The 19,564-nt window shown below is 39.7% G+C and overlaps 1 protein-coding gene and 1 long non-coding RNA gene across 2 annotated transcripts in view; both read right to left on the bottom strand.

Annotated features, from left to right (window-relative positions):
* Positions 1-215: 215 nt before the first annotated feature.
* LOC117664475 (uncharacterized) lies at positions 216-4,418 on the bottom strand. Its single transcript, XR_004591071.3, has 2 exons — positions 4,114-4,418; positions 216-3,635 (listed from the first exon to the last, which is right to left on the bottom strand). It is a non-coding gene; the product is annotated as an uncharacterized LOC117664475 (long non-coding RNA).
* A 4,261-nt stretch (positions 4,419-8,679) lies between these two features.
* Positions 8,680-19,564, bottom strand: part of LASP1 (LIM and SH3 protein 1) — a 59,375-nt gene continuing 48,490 nt past the window's right edge. The window contains exons 5-7 of the mRNA XM_034415391.3: positions 18,206-18,371; positions 13,702-13,805; positions 8,680-12,165 (exon numbers count right to left, since the gene is read on the bottom strand). Of these exons, the coding sequence (XP_034271282.1) occupies positions 11,992-12,165; positions 13,702-13,805; positions 18,206-18,371 (444 nt within the window). The 3' untranslated portion in view covers positions 8,680-11,991. The remainder of the gene's footprint in view (positions 12,166-13,701; positions 13,806-18,205; positions 18,372-19,564) is intronic.

Raw genomic sequence — 19,564 nt, 5'->3', positions numbered from 1 at the left:
TCCCCCACCCCCCCCAAAAAATGTGAATCATGTCAGGATTGGTAGATACTTCCCATCAACTAGCAATACCCAAAATGGGAAAGGACAGAAAAGCCAGATGGTAAAATGAACTCCTTTGTATAATGCAGCAAAATTCCATTTGGTAGCAAACCAGAATAGAGGCAATAGGAACATGAGAGAGCAAAAATGAAGACAGCCAATGTTATGCCAGTATAGACATTTTGACAATTTAATAAGAAAAAATAGCAACCATACTTAAAATGGCAGAAAATGTGGCAGTGGGCAAAGGCCTTTATTCTATTTACAAAGCATTTTTTATCATTTTAGTGGAGTTGCAGATATTTTCATAAACAGTTTAGATAAGGGAACAGAAGGGAAACACATCAAATTTGCAGACAACATCAAGCTGACAGGAATAGCCAACACCCCAGAAAATAGTCTCAAGATACAGAAGGATCTTGACAGACTTGAACACTGGGCTATATCTAACAAAATGAAATTCAATGTAGAGAAAAGTAAAAATTTACATTTAAGCAAGAAAAAGAAAATGTAAAGGTACAGAATAGGAGAAACCTGGCTTAACAGCAGTAACTGCAACAGGGATCTTGGAGCCCTAGTGGACAGTCACTTACAGATGAGCCAACAGTGTGCTGCAGTTGCCAAAAAAGCCAATGTAATCCTATATTGCATTAACAGAGACAGAATCAAGATTACATAAAATGTTAGTACCACTTTATAATGTCTTGGCAAGGCTACACTTGAAATAGTGCATCCAATTTTGGTCACTGTAATATAAAAAAGATTTTGAGACTCTGGAAAGAGTGCAGAGTGGAGCATCAAAATTTATAATGGGACTGGAGCTAAAATATTTGAAGAAAAGTTGCAGGAATTCAGTAGTCTAGTGAAAGGAAGGACTATGAGTGACATGATAACAGTGTTCCAATATTTAAAGGGCTGCCACAAAGAAGAGAAAGTCAACCTATTCTCCAAAGCACCAGAAGACAAGGCAAGAAGCAATGGATGGAAATTAATCAAGGAGAGAAGCAACGTAGAACTAAGGAGAAATTTTGTAACAGTGAGAACAATTAACCAGTGGAACAGCTTGCCTTCAGAAGTTGGAGGTGCTTCATCACTGAAGGTTTTTAAGAAGAGATTGGACAGCCATTTGTCTGAAATAGTATAGGGTCTCCTCCTTGAGCAGGTACTAGAAGACCCCAAGGTCAGTGGTGAAATCCAATTTTTTTTACTACCAGTCCCGTGGGCGTGGCTTGGTGGGCATGGTGTGGCTTGGTAGGCATGGCAGGGGAAGGATATTGTAAAATCCCCATTCCCTCCTTACTCGTAGGGGAAGGATATTGCAAAAATCTCTATTCCCACCCCACTCTGGGGCCAGTCACAGGTGGTATTTGCCGGTTCTCCGAACTACTCAAAATTTCCGCTGTCGGTTCTCCAAAACCTGTCAGAACCTGCTGGATTTCACCCCTGCCAAAGGTCCCTTGCAACTCTATTATTCTATTCTGCCTCTATTAGCCCAGCACTTGAGAAGTTGAAACTGCACGTCTCTAATAGGAGAGGCGCATATGTCTCTCCTATTTATTTATTTTTTTAGCAACTGAGGCATTGAGCATTGCACTGGATTTTTGGATGAGAAATGTCTACAATGAATGGAATAATTATACAAAATCTCTAATTAGTACTCCATTCTAATTGGAGGGAAGGGAACTCTGTGGCAGGCAGATCACTCACCCTCACCCTCATTTTAGAGCAATAAATTTTCTAGGTTACTTAAAAGGCTATACTTAAAGTAATATTCAAGAAATGAATATTCCTAAAATTATTTTGAGTGTAGGTTAGAGGTGGGTTTTAGCAGGTTTTGACCAGTTTTGGAGAATCGGTAGCGAAAATATTGAGTAGGTCAGAGAACCAGTAGTAAAAATTCTGACTGCCCCTGCCCCCATCTATTCTCTGCCTCCCAAATCCCAGCTGATCAGGAGGAAATGGGGATTTTGCAGTACCCTTCCCCTGCCACACCCACCAAGCCAGGCCACGCCATTCCCACAGAACCGGTAGTAAAAAACTTTGAAACCCACAACTGGTATAGGTGGGAAAAAGACATTATTTCCTGCCAGGTTCCCCTCCCCCTTATTTTTCAGATTATTTTTCACATTAAAACCACATCCTATCCCATATCTTGATATAAATAGAAAACTGCATATTTTGAATGCACATTTAGATTCTAATATCAACAGGCAGAATTATTCTATGGTGATGGGACAAAAAAAAGTACAAGGTAAAAGTAGAATCACCTAAAATCAGCTGGAATTACATTGGCCAAGTGTTTCCCTCACTCTTTTCTCCCCCACCTCTTCCAGTTTGTATTTCCATGTTGCTTTTTATTTCCTAGGGAAATAAAAAAACTTTGGATTTAGCCCATCCTGGCAGCACCCAAGATGCATTTCCCAGAACATCTCTTTTTGTCCCCAGTATCAGGTAAGAATAGCAAAACAATTTTTTGTGGAAAAATTCTTTTTTGCAGCTGAAAGGGAGAATGATTATAGTTGCTGGCATTCTTTTCCAAGGATCCTAGAACAGAACACTGTTTCTCAAACTTGGCAGCTTTAAGATGTATGGACTTGCTGGGGAATTCTGAGAGTTGAAATTCATTTATCTTCAAATTGCCAAAGTTGAGAAATACTAAAATAAAAAATAGTTAATAACCTATTCTTCAAGGACAGTTTCACATAAGCAGTTCATCTTTTTATTATTATTTTTAACAGATTTTTATTTTATCCCTGTGGGAAGTTTCCTTGATTCATATAGGAAATATAATTAATATTTTGTTACAAAAAATTGGTTTTCTTACAGTATTATAAAATTACATAAATAATTGTTATAGTTTGATAATGATAGTGAAAATTATTAATATGCTAGAGTTTGCTTTTTGATTCCTCTGCAGTGACATATTTAGCATGATGATATTAGTAGAGAAAACAACCCATTATAAACCAATTATTTTCTGGAAAGTTTTGTTTTTTAAAAAAGCAAAAAACAAAACAAAACACCATGCTGATCCATAGAATGAGGCTGCATTTTCAGATATGCCCGAACTTCCATACAGAGATAAATATGACGTTTTGAAAATACTGTGTAATTACTAGATAGCATGTACATAATTGCCTTTTATGTCTTGAGAAATGTAATGTTTAGCATGGCAAACATTAAATGTAATTCAGAAGGCACATCAGTCTTCTTGCTCTCCCAACCCCTTTCTCTGCAGTCTGATGCTTTCAGAATCCTGCATTTTAGAACTTAATATCACTGAAGATTGTATATCTAGATATGCAGAAACACAACTTTTTTCTTTAGAAAGCAGATTCTTCCCCTCCACTGTTTTAGGATCATTTCATTAGAATTCTTACTCTCTGCTTTCTTTCGTTCATTTCATTTTCCTTGCCTCTTGTTCCTCCCATGCACTTCCAACTCAGTCTTAGGATACAGTTTCAGCATTTAGCTAAATCATTCTTCTCTTTGTCAGGGAGTTTTGCAAGGGTTAAATTTTTTTCCAGAATGCTCTGGAAGACCATGCTGCTGAGATGTAAACATGGAAATAATCCAGGGACAGATGCTGCTCCTGTCTGGAGAAAATTTACATTTAAAAACAAAGGGAATGAAGCAAGACAGAAAAAGGAGAATAGAAAAATATGGATAGAAATGCAAATAATACTACTTAGTAAAGAATATCAAGCCTTCAGTCATTTGTTAAAGGCAAGCACCCCTTCCCCCTCAAATACTTAAACCTGCAAATTCTGAAAGACATTGTCTAACCTTTGTTCCTTCTTTTGTTCTAAAACTAACACAATTGTAAACAAGCATCCTGAAATCCTGAAAAAGGGTGATTCTTGGACCTTAATGTTATGTTTACATAACAAAAGCGAAATATTGTTTAAAAAAACACATTTTGCTCAGCATGCATGATCCATCTTGAAGAAGATATATTTTTCAAATCGTATTGTTAACACTTCAGTTGACCATCCCGCGCCCTATCACAAACATAAAAGAAAAATTCAATGCCAATTTTAAAGCTATGTTATGAACCAGAGTGACAATTCCCACCTGCAACATTGCTGAAACAACTGCATTAAATAGGGAGGGGGGGAAAAACCTGCTTCCTGGCTTGGCTGTCCTTCACAGGCTGTTGGTGGCAGAAGGGTTGTGGCTGGACATGTTACAGCATGTAGATGATATATGATAAAACGACCAGCCCTATAATGGCAAAAAACATGAGAATGAATATGTCCAGCATGATGATGGGGAGAAGCAAGGACAGCAATAGCCGTGCTGGAATCGAAGGCTGGGATGGGCAGGCGCGAGTGATGTAGAGATGCTGCAGTAAGGAAGAAAAATGAGAAAGGGAGGGATTTGCAGGCTAAAGAAACACACACAGCTCCTTTTTGAGAGGGCAAAAAGCCGATTCCCGATGAAGCAGATCCAATTCTTCAGGAGGAAAGGGGATGTAGGGAGAATTGTAACAGTGGCTTCTATGCAGGATGATGTAGTGAAATGCAGATTTTGTAAAGACCCATATTCAAGATTAGCCACAATCTGGATAAAGTCTAGCATAGGGGAAGGAGGCAGAACTCAAGGACTGTCTTGTGTTTACTCTTCTGATTTTTACTCGGTTTCTGCTGCACCAGGGACCGTCCGGCTATATTAAGAGAATCAGATCATATTCAGCCTAAAAGACCAGCAAAGATTTTCCCTGACAATGGAGGAATTTACCATGTTTAACCTGTGGAAGAAATCCTGTAACATAAGAATATCACGTCAAGCTTCCAGGATTGGAATTTCTGGAAATTTCTTTGCTGCCATCTAATGATTGTCTGGATATTTGCAATGTAGATCTGGTAACCCCATGTCAGCATTATACTATATGTGAGAAATACAGCTGCCTGGGTGTCAAGTTAATTAAGAAATGGAGGACTGATGATGGCATTGGCTCTTTTCTAATTCCATCATTACTAAAGTTAAGGTTTCTCCATTTGCTTGTCTAGTCTCCCAAGTGCAGATTGGCAGAGGGATAGTATCAAGGCCATGTGAAGTGTTATTTCTACTTTATACTGCTTTCATAAGACCACACTTGGAATACTGCATCCAGTTTTGATTACCACAATTTTAAAAAGTTGTTGAGTCTTTAGAAAGGGTGCACAGAAAAGCAACGAGGATGATTAAGGGATTGGAGGCTAAAGTATATGATGAACTATTGCCGAAAGTGTGCAGAAATTCCAAAAATCCCTTGCTTTGTGGGGAAAGCCAGTTAAATCCAAGATTGCTGTAGATTTGTAGACACAGAGCAGGACCAACTTCTATCACCTTGCTCTATGCTCTTGCTTTAAATGTAATATTGGCTGGAGTCCATCTATTCCCAGAGCAATTTTATTTTACCAGAAATGACAGGGATTGCCGCTCTTTGTAGCAAAATCTGACTATCATTCCTTGTTTTACTTGAGGGAGAGAAAATTTGTTTATCACGCATGTTATCGCTTGGTCCTGGCCAAGATCACATCTCACATTAACTAATGGATGAATTCAGTCCCTTTTTAGTTATTCAGAAAACTGGCTAATTTAACTAAGGCCCCAATATGTAAACCAGGCTACTGGTGCTAGTTTACTCATTCAATAGACACCTTACAAAGTATTCTCCAAAGCACCTGAAGGAAGAACAAGGAGGAATGGCTGGAAATTAACCAGAGAAGCAGCCTAGAAATAACGAGAAATTTCCTTACAGTTGGAACTATTAACCAATGGAATGGCTTCATTAGTTATGGGTGCTCCATCACTGGAAGTTTTTAAGAAGAAATTGGGCAACCATTTGTCTGAAATGGTTGAGCTGAGGGTTCGACTAGAAGACCACTAAGGACTGCTAAGGTTGCAAGGTGATTCAAACTCCACAAAAAGCATTCTGACGGTCCTGGAAGATTATTTTAAGAGAGGGCCCATTTAGTGTCACATGTACAGTACATAGGCAGAGAGGCCCTCTGTACAGTCTGTCATTATGTGGAATATGCTGGTATTGAAAGCACTTCTTTTCAGCATATATTTGATTGTGGGTGACCACTGAGGGGGGTTATTTATTAAAGGATTGTAGTTTTTGTGGAATTCTATGATTTAATAATGTACTGTATTTTTTGCACTATAAGACGCAGTGGACCATAAGACACGTTAGCTTTAGAGGAGGAAAACAAGAAAAAAAAATCTGCCTCTGCCTGCCAGTATCCATCTGATATTCATCTGGCTAGTGTCCTTGCAGCAAACAGCCTGGTCAACTTCAGCATGTTATCGTAGCCCCAGCATATAACTCGTTAGGACTCCGCTCCGTTGCACCCACCACTGGTCAACTGAACTGAGCTGCTGCTGCTGCTGCCAGGGAACAATGGAGCCTTCACTGCTGAGCAGCCTCCTGGAATACTGCTGATCAGCTGTTCTAGGCGGCGGGGATTCCGCCATTCACTACCGCTGCCTATCGCCGCCATTCAGCTATCAGCAGCAGGTATCGGTGGCAGCGATCCCCACTGCCTAGAGCAGCTGATCGGTGATATTCCAGAAGACCGATCCAACCCGATCAGCTGCTCGGCAGCAAAAGCTCCAGCATTCCCTGATGGTGACAAAGGGTGGCAGCGGTAACAGGCAGCGGTGGCAGTGACAGGTGGCAGCGGCGAACCCCACCAACCCTCCTTCTCCCCGCTGCAATATTCACTCTATAAGATGCACAGATATTTCCACCTACTTTGGGGGGGGGGAAGTATATCTTATTGTGCAAAAAATACAATATGTTTGACTCTGTAAATTGCTAGACTGTATGTGTAGATAGTATTTAATTTTTAATTAAATAAAATATTGTGTTTTTTTTTTAATGACTTAAGGAAAATGCGACTTTTGCATAACCCATATCGATATTAAATTACTGCATGGAATACTAAGCTTTTATCAGGTACAAAAATGTTGGTAGTAACGTAACACTTGTAATCTCCCGTTTTTAAACATAAGCATCCAATTATCTGAGGTAATTTTTTTGAAGTACAGTACACAGATCATCCTTGATGAGGAATGGCAAGCTAGGACGTCTCCAAATGAGTGGGGCCAATGACCATGGCTAAATTCTGTTCAGAATTTAGGGACTGTTCAGTAGACTGGATAGAGGACTAGAAGTTGTCCACTTCTGCTCGGAATAGTTGTGCCTTGTGAGGAGACTACAGAATAGTGTTTTGTTTTGTTTTTCCTGCAGATTTGAGTGCCAAAGGACAAGGAATACAATAATGCTCTCAACCACAACAGAACTTTTTAAAGAATACTGAGCTCATTCACTCACTTCCTAATCACTTTTGGAAGTTACCCATTCAATTACTTTAAAGTTTTTGGAAAACTTCAAAATAAGTTTGAAAAGGTGAGTTTACTTTCATTCCTGAAAAAAAGAAAATTCATAAGCTTAAGAAATGTCAGTCCCAAGCCCAGAGACTACATTGTGAATGTTAAATTGAGTCAAACCCTTTATTTGTTTACACCTAAGGGACAGAATCTTGCTGTCCCTTAATAACTAACCTATTAAATATATTATGGGAGATTCTAGTGTGGCTACCCTGACCTTCTTTCTTCCCTCCCTTCCTCCAGCTCAGGACTGTAGTCTCTTAATCTGGGCCTCTGTGTGAAAGCTTTTCCCCTATTGCAGGTACACATTCCATCACAAGAACTGACACATCAAAAACTCATGATGTGAAAATGGTTTTAAACAGCCCAGGCTGGATTTGTGCACTACTTCTAAGCCATATTTTAGCTACAGTTTGTTAAAGCTGTGATTGCTTGATATGGCATGCTAATCCATAAATTATAGTTCACAAATTACAGTGGCTGAGTTCTCATATTGCATCAATTCAAATATGTATATCCAGAAAGGTATTTTTCCCATTAAAAAATAAATTTTAACATTAAAATTAAACACCAAAATGCTGTATAGAAATCAAATCATTTTTTTCTTGATTGCACTTTAGTGTCTTCTTTAGTGGAGAATTACCAAGCTCTTCATCACAGCGGGCACTAAGATTTTGGTTCAGAATTTGAAGTTTTTTAAATTTGCACCAACAAGACCATGAGGGATTAACAATACGTGTTTCCTAAATCAACCGAAAGGTGGTCCTTGAATTAGATTAGTAAACTTTAGCTATTATTGTCTGTGAGTGTGCATTAGCAAAACCAGTATCTGTCTTGAAATTGTTCCTCTAACATAAAGTTACTTTATAAAATCAGTGGCCTCCAAAATACTGAGCAAATACTGATTGTATTGTTTTAAATTGTCAGTTAAATCCTATCCTGGATGGTGTGTTTGAAATAGGCTATTTATGGATTGTTGTATTCTGCTCAGAGTATTTTTTGTGAAATGAGTAGCTACACAAATTTGATTAATAAATAAACATTAACAACCAAACCATCAAATTCTTGTTCCCATTACCATTTGTCTCAGTGTTACAAACGATACCACAATGTAATCAAGTTTACTCTAAAACTGGCTTAGTAAGATCTATTACTATAAAATAACATTTTTTCTCTTTTATTGATACAGTTGAAAAGAAGGGGATGGGCGGGGGAGAGGGAGAATGTAATTCCATAAAATGAAGAACAAAACAATCAGCAGGTACAAATTATATTTTTATTTTTAAATTGGCATAAACCAGAAGAGAACTGGCACTACATTTGATTCTATGGTCCCATTGAAAAAGGCCAAATGATTTTGAGAGGGTGTGTAAGTCCACAGTGAAGAAATATACAGAGAACAAATGAAAACCCCAAAATATAGTTCAAAACAAATCATTAAAGTCATTAATTTAGACATTCAAGTCTAGTTTGAAAATCTAAGATGTACAGGAGACATGATGTGAATAACAATGGCTACAGAGATGCATTTTAGCTGTTCTTTCTTTTTTCATTTATTTATTTAAATACAGGTTTAGGTGCTTTTCAGATATTGGAAAAAATCAAAGATAAAAAGTGCATAATTCAAAGAAGGCAGAAAAAAATAAATCAAGCAATGACAAACCATTTATTTCATGGAAGGGGTGAAAAAGCTAGAAGAGATTTTTTTTAAAAATGAGCTATTTTATTGTAACTTTATTTGGTCCTCTAAAAATATTTATTCACATTGTTACTTTGTATCTTCCTCATGAAAAGATAGCCTCTGCAAGATTGTCCACACGATTTTGCCTAATTCTCATCAGTCAGAAAAACAGTTGCTTCTAAGCTTGTGCTTACATCTTAGCACCAAGAATGTGATGATCTCACCCCCATCAGTCATTCCTCTGGGCACCCTTTAAAAACTCACCTCAAGGGTAAGTGGTCCCTAGACGCCTACAGTCCTCTACAAATTGCCTTCTGACAGGAAAGCCTGCTACCATTCTCACTGGCCTTTCTAGTGGCTCCAACAGAGTTCATGGAATTATGCTATGGTAAGAGGAAACACACACTCCTTCCTTGAACACCTTTTTCACTAGTGCAAGCATTTAAGGGAAAAACAAAGACTAGGATTTTTAAGAAATAATATTCTAAAATGTTTGTGCTTCTACAACACGAAAAGGATGACTTGATAATTTGATCGCTATTTCTATATTGATTGGAATAATGTATAAGAGCTTCTTAATGTTATGAGGCAAGGAGCTCAAATCAAACCAGCAAACATATGCTAACTATGGAAGGTACAAGACCAGAGTAAAATACTGGAACATCCCTTTACTTAAATTTGGAGGAACTATACACTGAGGTAAAAGGTTCTCCTTAATTCTTGCTTAATGAATACCCTTGCTTGCACCCCTTGTAAGAGATGGTTGCTTTTTATTCTTAACTGTATATGCTTTGTAGTGCAAAGAAAGTTAAGGAAAAAAAAGTCCCAGAAACAGTGGAAATAATAGAGAACGCCAGCCCTTTACATGCCTTCTCTATGCAAGGGGAAAAACAGAGATCAAAAAGCTATATCAAACAGCTCTGGAATGGCAAAAAATTTCAAAGTAGTAAGAATTTATCATATTGATCCTTTACACTGGAAAGGTAACAAGAACAAAGCCAGAAAAAATAAGTGAATGTGCCTTTGATAACTGTAGCATATTTAAATGTTACAAATATCAGCTTTCAGGATACTTTCTGCTATCCTGGTTGTACTTTTGCTGAACAGGAGGGGTGAGTCTTGGGAGAGCTTTAAAAATAAGAGAAAGCAATTTCTACTCAATGAATGATCTAAGAATTTCACACTTTCAGTAATCTTCTTGCCTTTGTGGTTCAATCACATTATCCAAGCAACATAAATTTCCAGTTTTGTAGCAGTTCCCTGATATATTTTTTTATAGCAAACTTCTATAAGAAATTTGATTTTGGTCCATATTATCCCATGCAGCAGAGAAACTGTCAACCTGACAGCAAAGAAGGAGAAAGTGGAATATTTCTAGTGAAAGGACTTTGTTCCCCTGATGACTTTGCCCAAGGATTAGGTCTACCAGGAAGAAACAGTGGAAAAGAGGATAGACTGTAAACATTGCTTGGCTCAAATGGCACACAAAGGAAAGATGGAGCTGTTTCTTAATCGGCCTACTAGCTGACAAGATTTTGAGTCCTAGTTAAAAAAAAATTCTCATACAAGAATTGACTTTGAACAGAAACTTATGAAAAACAAAAATGTGGTCCCAAAGATAGCACCTCTGTAGAAAGCATGACTCTTTTTGCTAGGGCTGATACAGAGAAATTTGGAAAATTTGCCTATTTTCACACATTAAATACCAACAAGAATTAGAAGTCTGGAAAAAGGGGCCTCTATGGAGGTTCTTAGTCATCCTGATCATAGTTGTCCCAAAAGTGCTTTAAAAAAGGCAACTGAACTTTCTTGATGTCTTTGAGCTATGCAGGTTAAATGTTCTAGTGGCAACTCTTCATAAGCATTCTTCTGACTACTGTCTAATCATGCCACATATCAGAACAAACTAGAGATCCACTCTGACTGAGAGATAGCATCTAAGAGGCAATGCTAACATTATAATCAAGCCTGCTAAACCAGGGGTCCCAATCCCCATCCCAGGCCTTAACTCATTTGGAACTGGGCCATGGAAGTGGTGGGCAAATGCGCATGCACAGTTCTACTTGCACGAGTAGCGGGTGAATGACACAGCTCCATCTGAGCAGCAGGCACATGTGCCTGCCACTCGTGCAAATGGAGCTGTGAACATGTGCTCACCCACCGCTTGAACGTAATGATTTCCTCTCCCTTGCCCATCCCCGCTGGTCTGCAAAGGTTCAGGATCATTGGACTAAACTATTCCATCTGTATAAAGTACCTTTATGCTAGAAACTGCTGCAGCTTCCATATCTTCCATATAGACTACATATATGCTCACTGCTTTGAGTCCACAAAAAGCTCTCCTGCTTTTGAAAAATACTTCCATTTCTTTCAAATGGATATTTAAAATTCATGGAAAGGAAAGCTAAGATAGAATAAATGAGCAAGAGTCAACATTGCAGAGATCCTGATAATCTTTTTCAATAAAATGCTCAGATTTTTCCCAAGTTACTGAAAGTGTGACATTCCTCTCCTTCCCCACCAGCCAAATAAACAGCTTTTCAGCGTTCCCACACTACTTCCTAATCCATGTAGCAATTGAAGTAGGATTTAATTCATTAAGTAGCAATTCCAAAAAATACAGCTCCAGGGAGAGGGAGAAGGAGAAGGGCACAGTGCTATGTTCCATGAAGGCCGAGGAAAAGGGTGGAAGGGCAATTACATGATACCCCTCCCAAGTTCATATGCCTCCAAATCAAGGCTAAATTGGTAGAGAAAAAGATGACCATGTCAAAGATTCATAACATAATAAATGATGGATAACAAGAGAGAGCAAAGAAGTGATAAGGGAACAAAAACCCCAAAGAGCCCTTGCCCTGCTGGCTTTCAGGGTAGCACTACAACAGAGCTCATATAGCTTCCACATAGTTAGCTGGAAGCATGCCTGTGTCACCGGTCCGTTCAACGGTGCCATACATCCAGCCATCGTCAATTTGTTGCACATTGATTATGGTATCACCATCCTGGAAGGAGACCTCATCTTCATCGGCTGCACTGTAATCATAGACTGCACGAAACCGTTTCTGGGAGAGGGGGAAGAGAAGAAAGTAAAGTATAAATCAATGTTCAGAAATGGATATTCCCAAAACTGTGGAGATAGATATATATATGAATATGGATGAATTTTATTTAATAATATTTGTGCAACCCAGGAGCTTCAAGAAAATGCAGGGTATAAGGCTAAGCATCTACAGATAGAGGCTGATAGAAGGGTTTATTTCTCTGTCCACTCTTGTTTATAAATAATCTAAATCTCCCAATATTAGGAAAGAAGTTTTTTTTGGGGGGGGGGGGGCAGAAAATGAAGCAGAAAGGAAGTTTATTACTTTTCCTTGTTAGGCATCTTACATACTACAAATTAACAAGATCTCCTTCTCTCCTAAGGTTTCTACATTCTCCTGTTGCTCACAGCACCTTTATTATACAACTCACTGTATTTTACATTATTATGTCCAAGCATGTAAGCATATCAACAGGAAACTGGAATTAGTGGTAAATGCATGTCTCTCAGAGATAAAATATAGGAAGACACCCAACCTATAGGCCAAATAAAAACCACATAATTATCTGCCTGGACAGCCACTTGTTCCAGGAAATTTTAATATGCTCTATGTCTTCCATCTATAGTCCTGTCCCCTACCCCCTGTGCTGTATGTTGCTGCAGATTGCAGCGAAGGATTTTTAAGTGTTCCTACTCTACATTCTCTAATGTTTGCTGCTTAACTGATTGTTTGAAAACAATCTGACAGTGGGAAAAAGATTGTGCAGTTCCAAAACTATGCCTCCTTTTTCCAGTGTTCCAGCAACCTATTGAAAAGTGCAGAAAGACAGATTTAAACATTTAGCTCCTATTAGCTCTCATCCCAAATAGTGTTTCTGGCTTGTTCTGGTAGATGCTAACTCTTACGATAACCCCCCTATTGTTACATGCAAACACAATTCATGTTGTTTTATATATTATACTTAAAATTGTTATTTTCTATATTATTGTTTACAAAACTGAAATATAAAAAATTAAAAAGAACAGGCAAAAATTAAGCAAAACACCTATAAATGCTACACACTATCCATTTTGGAGGAACTTTGGTCTTACTGTTTTGTTTATAGATGAACTGTGCTCCATTGTCCTGCAGATCAGCATGAATTGAATGAAACTTGAATTAAAAGTTTTACTGTATCTGAGACTTTTCTAACTGAACAAGTTAAGGGTTAAAAAGATAGAACAGTAATTTCAAGATTCAGGCTGAAATCAGAGAATCAATAGACAGCTGGAGGCTAAATACCACAGTATTTTGAGCTGCCTTCTGTAGTTTCACATGCAGAGATTAGACTTGCAAAATTATTCCTTTCCAATAATGTACATTAATTGCTGCAATTAAAATAATTTTGCTTAATATATACTCTGACATGGAAGTATCTTTCCTCCTGTCTTCACTTGAGCCTTAGAGATAGACCACATCACTGGATAGTGGTTAAGAGTTAGGACTACTTATTTCAGAATAAAAATCTAAAATATTTACAAGAAACTGTATATACCGTCAATGAAGGATCATACTTACTCCTCCTCCACTTGGGGCACTACGCTGTATTGAGACTGGTGCTGCTGGCTCCTTATAGCCATAGGATTGAGAGGCTGGTTGTTGTGATGGCTGCTGATGATAAACTAGAATTGTGGGGGACGGGGATGGGGGACAAAGACATTGTTAACCATTGATTATAACTTGAATCTGCACTGGATCAATGCAAGATTCCTGATGAAAATGTATCTGAGATGAAAATTCACCAGTTGAAAAGCTATCTTGAGACAACAAAATCTGGTAAAAGAATAAGTACAACCCTTTGATTTCATCTTTGTTTCTATTTGTCATTATGTTTTTAAAACTCCTGCAATATTAAATAATTTGTGCTGTTTATTTGTGGAATGAGATTACATGCCGTGCTGCAAAATTCCCTCTGGCTGTTATTTGAGCCTCATGTCATGATTTTGGGGAGAATAATTTGTAATCAAATGGAGCAATTCGTATGCTTATTAAAAGTTAATAGTTTTACTTGAATTTTATATTGGTTCTTCACGGTCTATGCAAGAATTTGAATACTAGTCAGTGATTATAATAAAACTGAATAGATTAACTGAGCAGAATATAGTTTATAAGAAAATGGAAACGGACATTGCTTACCTGAATGTCCCTTCTAGGCGCGCTGCTGGAGAATCCAAATGGGTTATCAATAGTGTATTAGCCAGAAACTGAGTGTATGTTTCTTTAAATTTTTCCTTGGTTCCGCCTCCTTTGCTCGACTGGTGTCAGTTTTGTTCACAAAGATAGAAGATGCAGAAAGGTAAGTCATCTTATGTCATCACCCATATCAGGTAAGTCATAATGGTCAAGTTCAAATCGGTGCCCTCCAGACCGGAAGCCATATGGGTGGGTTGGATTCTCCAGCAGTGCGCCTAGAAGGGACATTCATGGCCTGGTACTGAAAATGCCGGCCGGCATAGGTAAAAGGTAAGAAGCGACAGTGCGCTGCATGGATGGGAATGTGCAAGTACGCCTCCTTCAGGTCTATGAATGTCATTAGGTTGTCTGGGCAGATGCATCTCAAAATTGAACGCAGAGATTGCATCCTGAACTGGTGATAGATGATGAACTTGTTGAGTTCTTTCAAATCCAGGATGCCCCTCCAATCTCTGGAACTCTTGGGCACTAGGAAAAAGATGCTGTAGAAGCCGGTCCCTTGGTGTTCTATAGGAACTGGCTCTATAGCACGAATTTCCAGAAGATGGTGAATTTCCGCCTCCATCAATTGCCTCTTTTCCGGGTTTTTGGACACCGGGCATTGAATGAACCTGGTCGGAGGGCTTGACCGGAGTTCCAGGGTAAGTCCTAGATGAACAGTCTGCAAGACACAGGCGTCTGACGTAGTCAACTCCCATTGGTCTCTGAACAAGTGAAGACGCCCGCCAATGGGAGGAGAGAAGGGACCGTCACTTCCCTCTACGGTAGGGACGAGATCCCGTTCCATAGAAGGGCTTCTTGTAGGCCGGTTGTCTGCGGCCTCTGTCACAAAAACCGGACCTATCGGGAGGTCTATAGGATCCCTGACCGGAAGGCCGGTATTGGTAGGACCTGCTGGGCCCTGAGTCAGTCCGAAAGGGCAGCCTTTGCGGGTATGGGGAATAGCGCCGGTCTCTTCAGTGATATGAAGATGGCATCACCTTTCGCTTATTCTTATCCTCGACCAGGATAGGAGTAAGCGCGTCGCCAAACAGATTGGTGCCTTTATATGGTACAGAAGCCAGCTGCCACTTCGATTTTGTATCCGCTCTCCACTGGCGGAGCCATAAAAGTCGGCAGGAGGCCACAGTGGCAGTAAGGGACTGTGAGGCGAACTTGGCCGCATCCAAGGACACATCTGCCGAATAATCAGCAGCTGCCACCAACTTGTTTATGTCCTGATGGAGTCGCTTATCGTCCTGTGGGAGGCGGTCCTGCAACTGGCGAAGCCAGATCAGGGAGGCCCTGTTAAAAAATGAAGCCGAAGTGGCGGCTCTTATAGCCCATGCAGTAGCTTGATGGTTTTTCCGTAGGAGCATCTCCGCCTTTCTGTCCTTGGTGCGCAACCTATCTGCCACATCATTAGTGAGGAGGGAGGATGAATTCAATTGTGCGACAGGAGCATCCACCACCGGCAGCTGCAGCATATCCTGAAGATTCGGAGCAGAACAGTACAGCTTTTTGTCAAGGCCGTTAGGGGCTGCCAAAGATCCAGGAACACCCCATGGCCATTGAATGACCTCGGAGAAAAGTTGAGGACAAGGGATAAAGTCCTGTGCAGGACATTGAATAGGCCATCTGACGGAAGGGCTGAGGCGGATGCAGCCTGTGGATCGGAAGGAGTTGCTAGGAAGGAAACTTTCACCTTGTGAAGTAATGATTTGAACAAGGATGGACAGAAGAGCCTAGTTGGATGTGGTCTGTCCGGCAAGGGGCCCTCATCCTCGGAAAATTCCAAATCTCTATGGTTGTCATCATCCCAATTAGATTCATCAGTGTGGTCAGATCCCTGACCGTAATCAAAGTCCTGATAATTATAACTAGAGGCGTGCAAGGCCTGGGAAGGAACAGGCTGCTGTGACACCACTAGTTGATTCATAAGTACTGAACCTGAAGCGAGGAGCCTGGATACAATAGCCGCAACAATGGATTGGATGTCCACAGGCAAATTTGGCTGCCATCCCTCAAATGGCCGGAGACCGGCAGCCGTAGGGGTAAAGGTCGCCTCGGGAACAGGACGAGCCACCGGCAACTGTGATGGAGGAATAGCCCTCTGAGGAGAGTGTGCAGGCCCAGCAACATCCTGTCGAGAGGTCTGCTCTAGCGGAGGTTGAGCGGTATTATTCAATCCCGATGTTGAGGGAGCAGTATCGACAGAACCAGCCGCCAGAACTCTTTGTTGAGCCCGGTCACATCGGCGCTCTAGTGCACGATGTCTACGTTGTTCATCTTTGGTCCTTGATGAGCTGCGTTTTGTCGGTTGAGAGGTGGATGAAAGTGGAGGGACAGATGTCGCCCTGGTCCTTCGTGATTTGGATGTGGTGGGTCTCCTTGGAGGAAGAGAAACTGCCACAGACTGGCCATCCGACTGTTCCAGGTCGGAAGACAGGCCCAAGTCCGCCATTTTGTGGCTAACTGAGACGAATGTGAAAGAGAAATATATATATATCTATGTACAATTGGTTCTTTTCTCTCTTTTTTTTTTAAAAAAAATTGAACAATACAGAATTGAAGGCAGGAAAAATCGAGAAAACAGAACAACATTAGGTCACTGTACGATAAATACCCCAGCTATAGTGACCAGACTAGCGGCAGTTGAGTAATCAGTGGGGATCGTCGCTTGACTCTACCAGGCCGTCAATTGAGTTAATACAGGATGCGCAGCTACCGCGGCAGCGACTCTGTCAATTTGCAAGAGTTCAAACTGTTGTTAAGAGATTAGGCGGCAAATAACGGTCCTGGGCAGGCAGGGCGCCTGCGCGGCTTGCAGCAATCTGTAATGCTGATAAAATGGCGACTGATGCCTTCACAAACAGCTAGACGCTACTGCGCATGCCCCCACTGTGCAGCAAGGAGCAATGGAAGGCAGTGATCAAAATTAGAATCAGGTGAAATCCAAAGCATGGAATTAATAATGTAATAACCAGAGCAAGCCTAGATCAGTCTCTTCAGCTCCATTGAGTGAATAAAACTGACACCAGTCGAGTGAAGGAGGCGGAACCAAGGAAAAATTTAAAGAAACATACACTCAGTCTCTGGCTAATACACTATTGATAACCCACGCTTTGGATTCTCCAAGCAGCGCGCTGGAGAACTAATATCTTTTCTACTTACAATTATTAGTCCTACTATTTAAATATTTTTGGTGACTACAACTGTTTATTTTGCCTAATATTACAGATGATCACTACAGCTTTGCACATAATATTGGCAGGCTTCATCTACAATAATATTCTTGCCTTTTAATATCAGAGGGATAAACTGTGCGAGTAGAATGGTATATTTTGCATCAACTAACATAGTCTTTCCAGTTATGTTACATTTTCCCCTGTCACTCTACTTTTCTTTTAGCACAGCCCCCCACCCCTTCTCAATGCTATGGAACTGTTTCATTTCACCCATGTATCTTATGATTCTTCTAACAACAGAATTCTGATGCGATATAATACTAACAAAGTTAGGATTAGGAAGACTCATATTCAAGTACCCCTTCAATTATCAATAGTAACTTTGGGCTGTTACCTTTTTTCAGCTCAACCTATTTTTACAGGTAAATTAAATAAAATGAGGCTGAATCCCAGCATGTGTTCCTTAGATTGCATTGTCAGAAATAAATAATAACTATACATTATAAGGCTTCATAAAACACCACCTTATAACTCTAAGGTGAACAAAGACAATCCTATCTTATTTGTGCAAGACAAAATTATTGCAGGGCAAATTAATATTTATATTCATGTGAATACATTGATGGGATTGCCAGCAATCTCTTTTTCCTCCTGCTCATTACCAGGGTTACTTGGCTGGGCATGATGAGCTTGTTGATGTGATGGAGGCGGCTGTTCAATTGGTCTCCTGTAATTGGCACCTTCTTGGGAATTACGGCGTTCCAGCTCACCTCCCTCCCCTGCAGGAGCACCCATCTTGCTCTTCTCAAATTCCTCATGGTATTTGATCTACAAGAGAAGGAAAAGATACCACCGGCAAGAGCACAGAGACAAATAGGAAAGCTTATAATGTATTTGCCATATCATTAGTAGAAATTTTCCTGACTCCTTGCTGACCTTTATTATGTCATGCACTTTTGTTTTCACTGTCTTAATGAAAATTCAATACTTGCAACTGGTTTGTGAACTTCCACTGAAAGGCACCGATGAATATACAAATATATTGAAGGACTGAGAGTCAAGAATTGGGTTACTGCAGAGTAGGGATACTACTAAAATGTTAATCAATTTTTCCTTTTTTACTAATTCTATATTTGTTTATCAAAATCTTAACACACCAAGTTGTTTTTGTTACCTATTCTCTACTCAGTATCATCAGGAAAATATATTATGCTGTTTAGCAATTGCTTATCAAATTCCAGCACATAGCCTTGGGCAGTTCCAGGAGGAATAAACCCCAGAATCATGATGTATAAGTAGTCAACTCATTTTCCATAAATACTGGTTCCCTCCTTAAAATAATTATCTTTAACCTATCTCTGCACTTGATAATTAGTGTGATAGAGGGTATGAACCAGAAGATGGAAACTGAGCTGGTTCATTTCTATACAATATTGTGGAGTATAATCAACTCCCCCTTTCTTTTGCCCATTAAGCTGCCTTTCCTAACCAGACTGATTGATTGATTGACTGACTGACTGACTGACTGTCTATCCATCCTCCCTCTCTCCTTATTTTTCTGAGGAATATCAGATCAATATTAGTTAGTTATTACTTATTTATTTTTACAATAGGAACTTGAGAAAAATTTAAACTATGATAGGATCCAGTTTAATAAGGGCATGGTCACTTATGCTAATTAAATCCACAAGATTAGTTCTATCCGATATCATCTGCCTTTGATTTCAATCCATGAAGCAATTCTTGTGAATGAGGAATTCTGTCATTCCCCAACCTCAAGATTTGGGGGTGTCATGCAGAATAAACTGAATCCTTTGGGGATTCTCTTCCCAGGCCCTCTGCTCCATGGTCTATTTGCCAGACTTGCTACTTTGAAATTAGGTAATTGCTTTTTTGTTTTGCTTTTTCCCTCTTTAGTTACAGAGGGAAACTCCAATTGTCTATGCTACAGAACCTCGAGGGCTGCAATGGGATGTATGAAGACATGTTCTTGTTTGATGTTTACAGCCCAATCCAATTTA

Source organism: Pantherophis guttatus, chromosome 4 (genome assembly GCF_059756535.1).
Source record: "Pantherophis guttatus breed Tessera chromosome 4, ASM5975653v1, whole genome shotgun sequence".
NCBI classification, from domain to species: domain Eukaryota; kingdom Metazoa; phylum Chordata; class Lepidosauria; order Squamata; family Colubridae; genus Pantherophis; species Pantherophis guttatus.
Note: the sequence above shows the minus strand (reverse complement) of the source record. Positions and strands in the feature narration are given on the sequence as shown.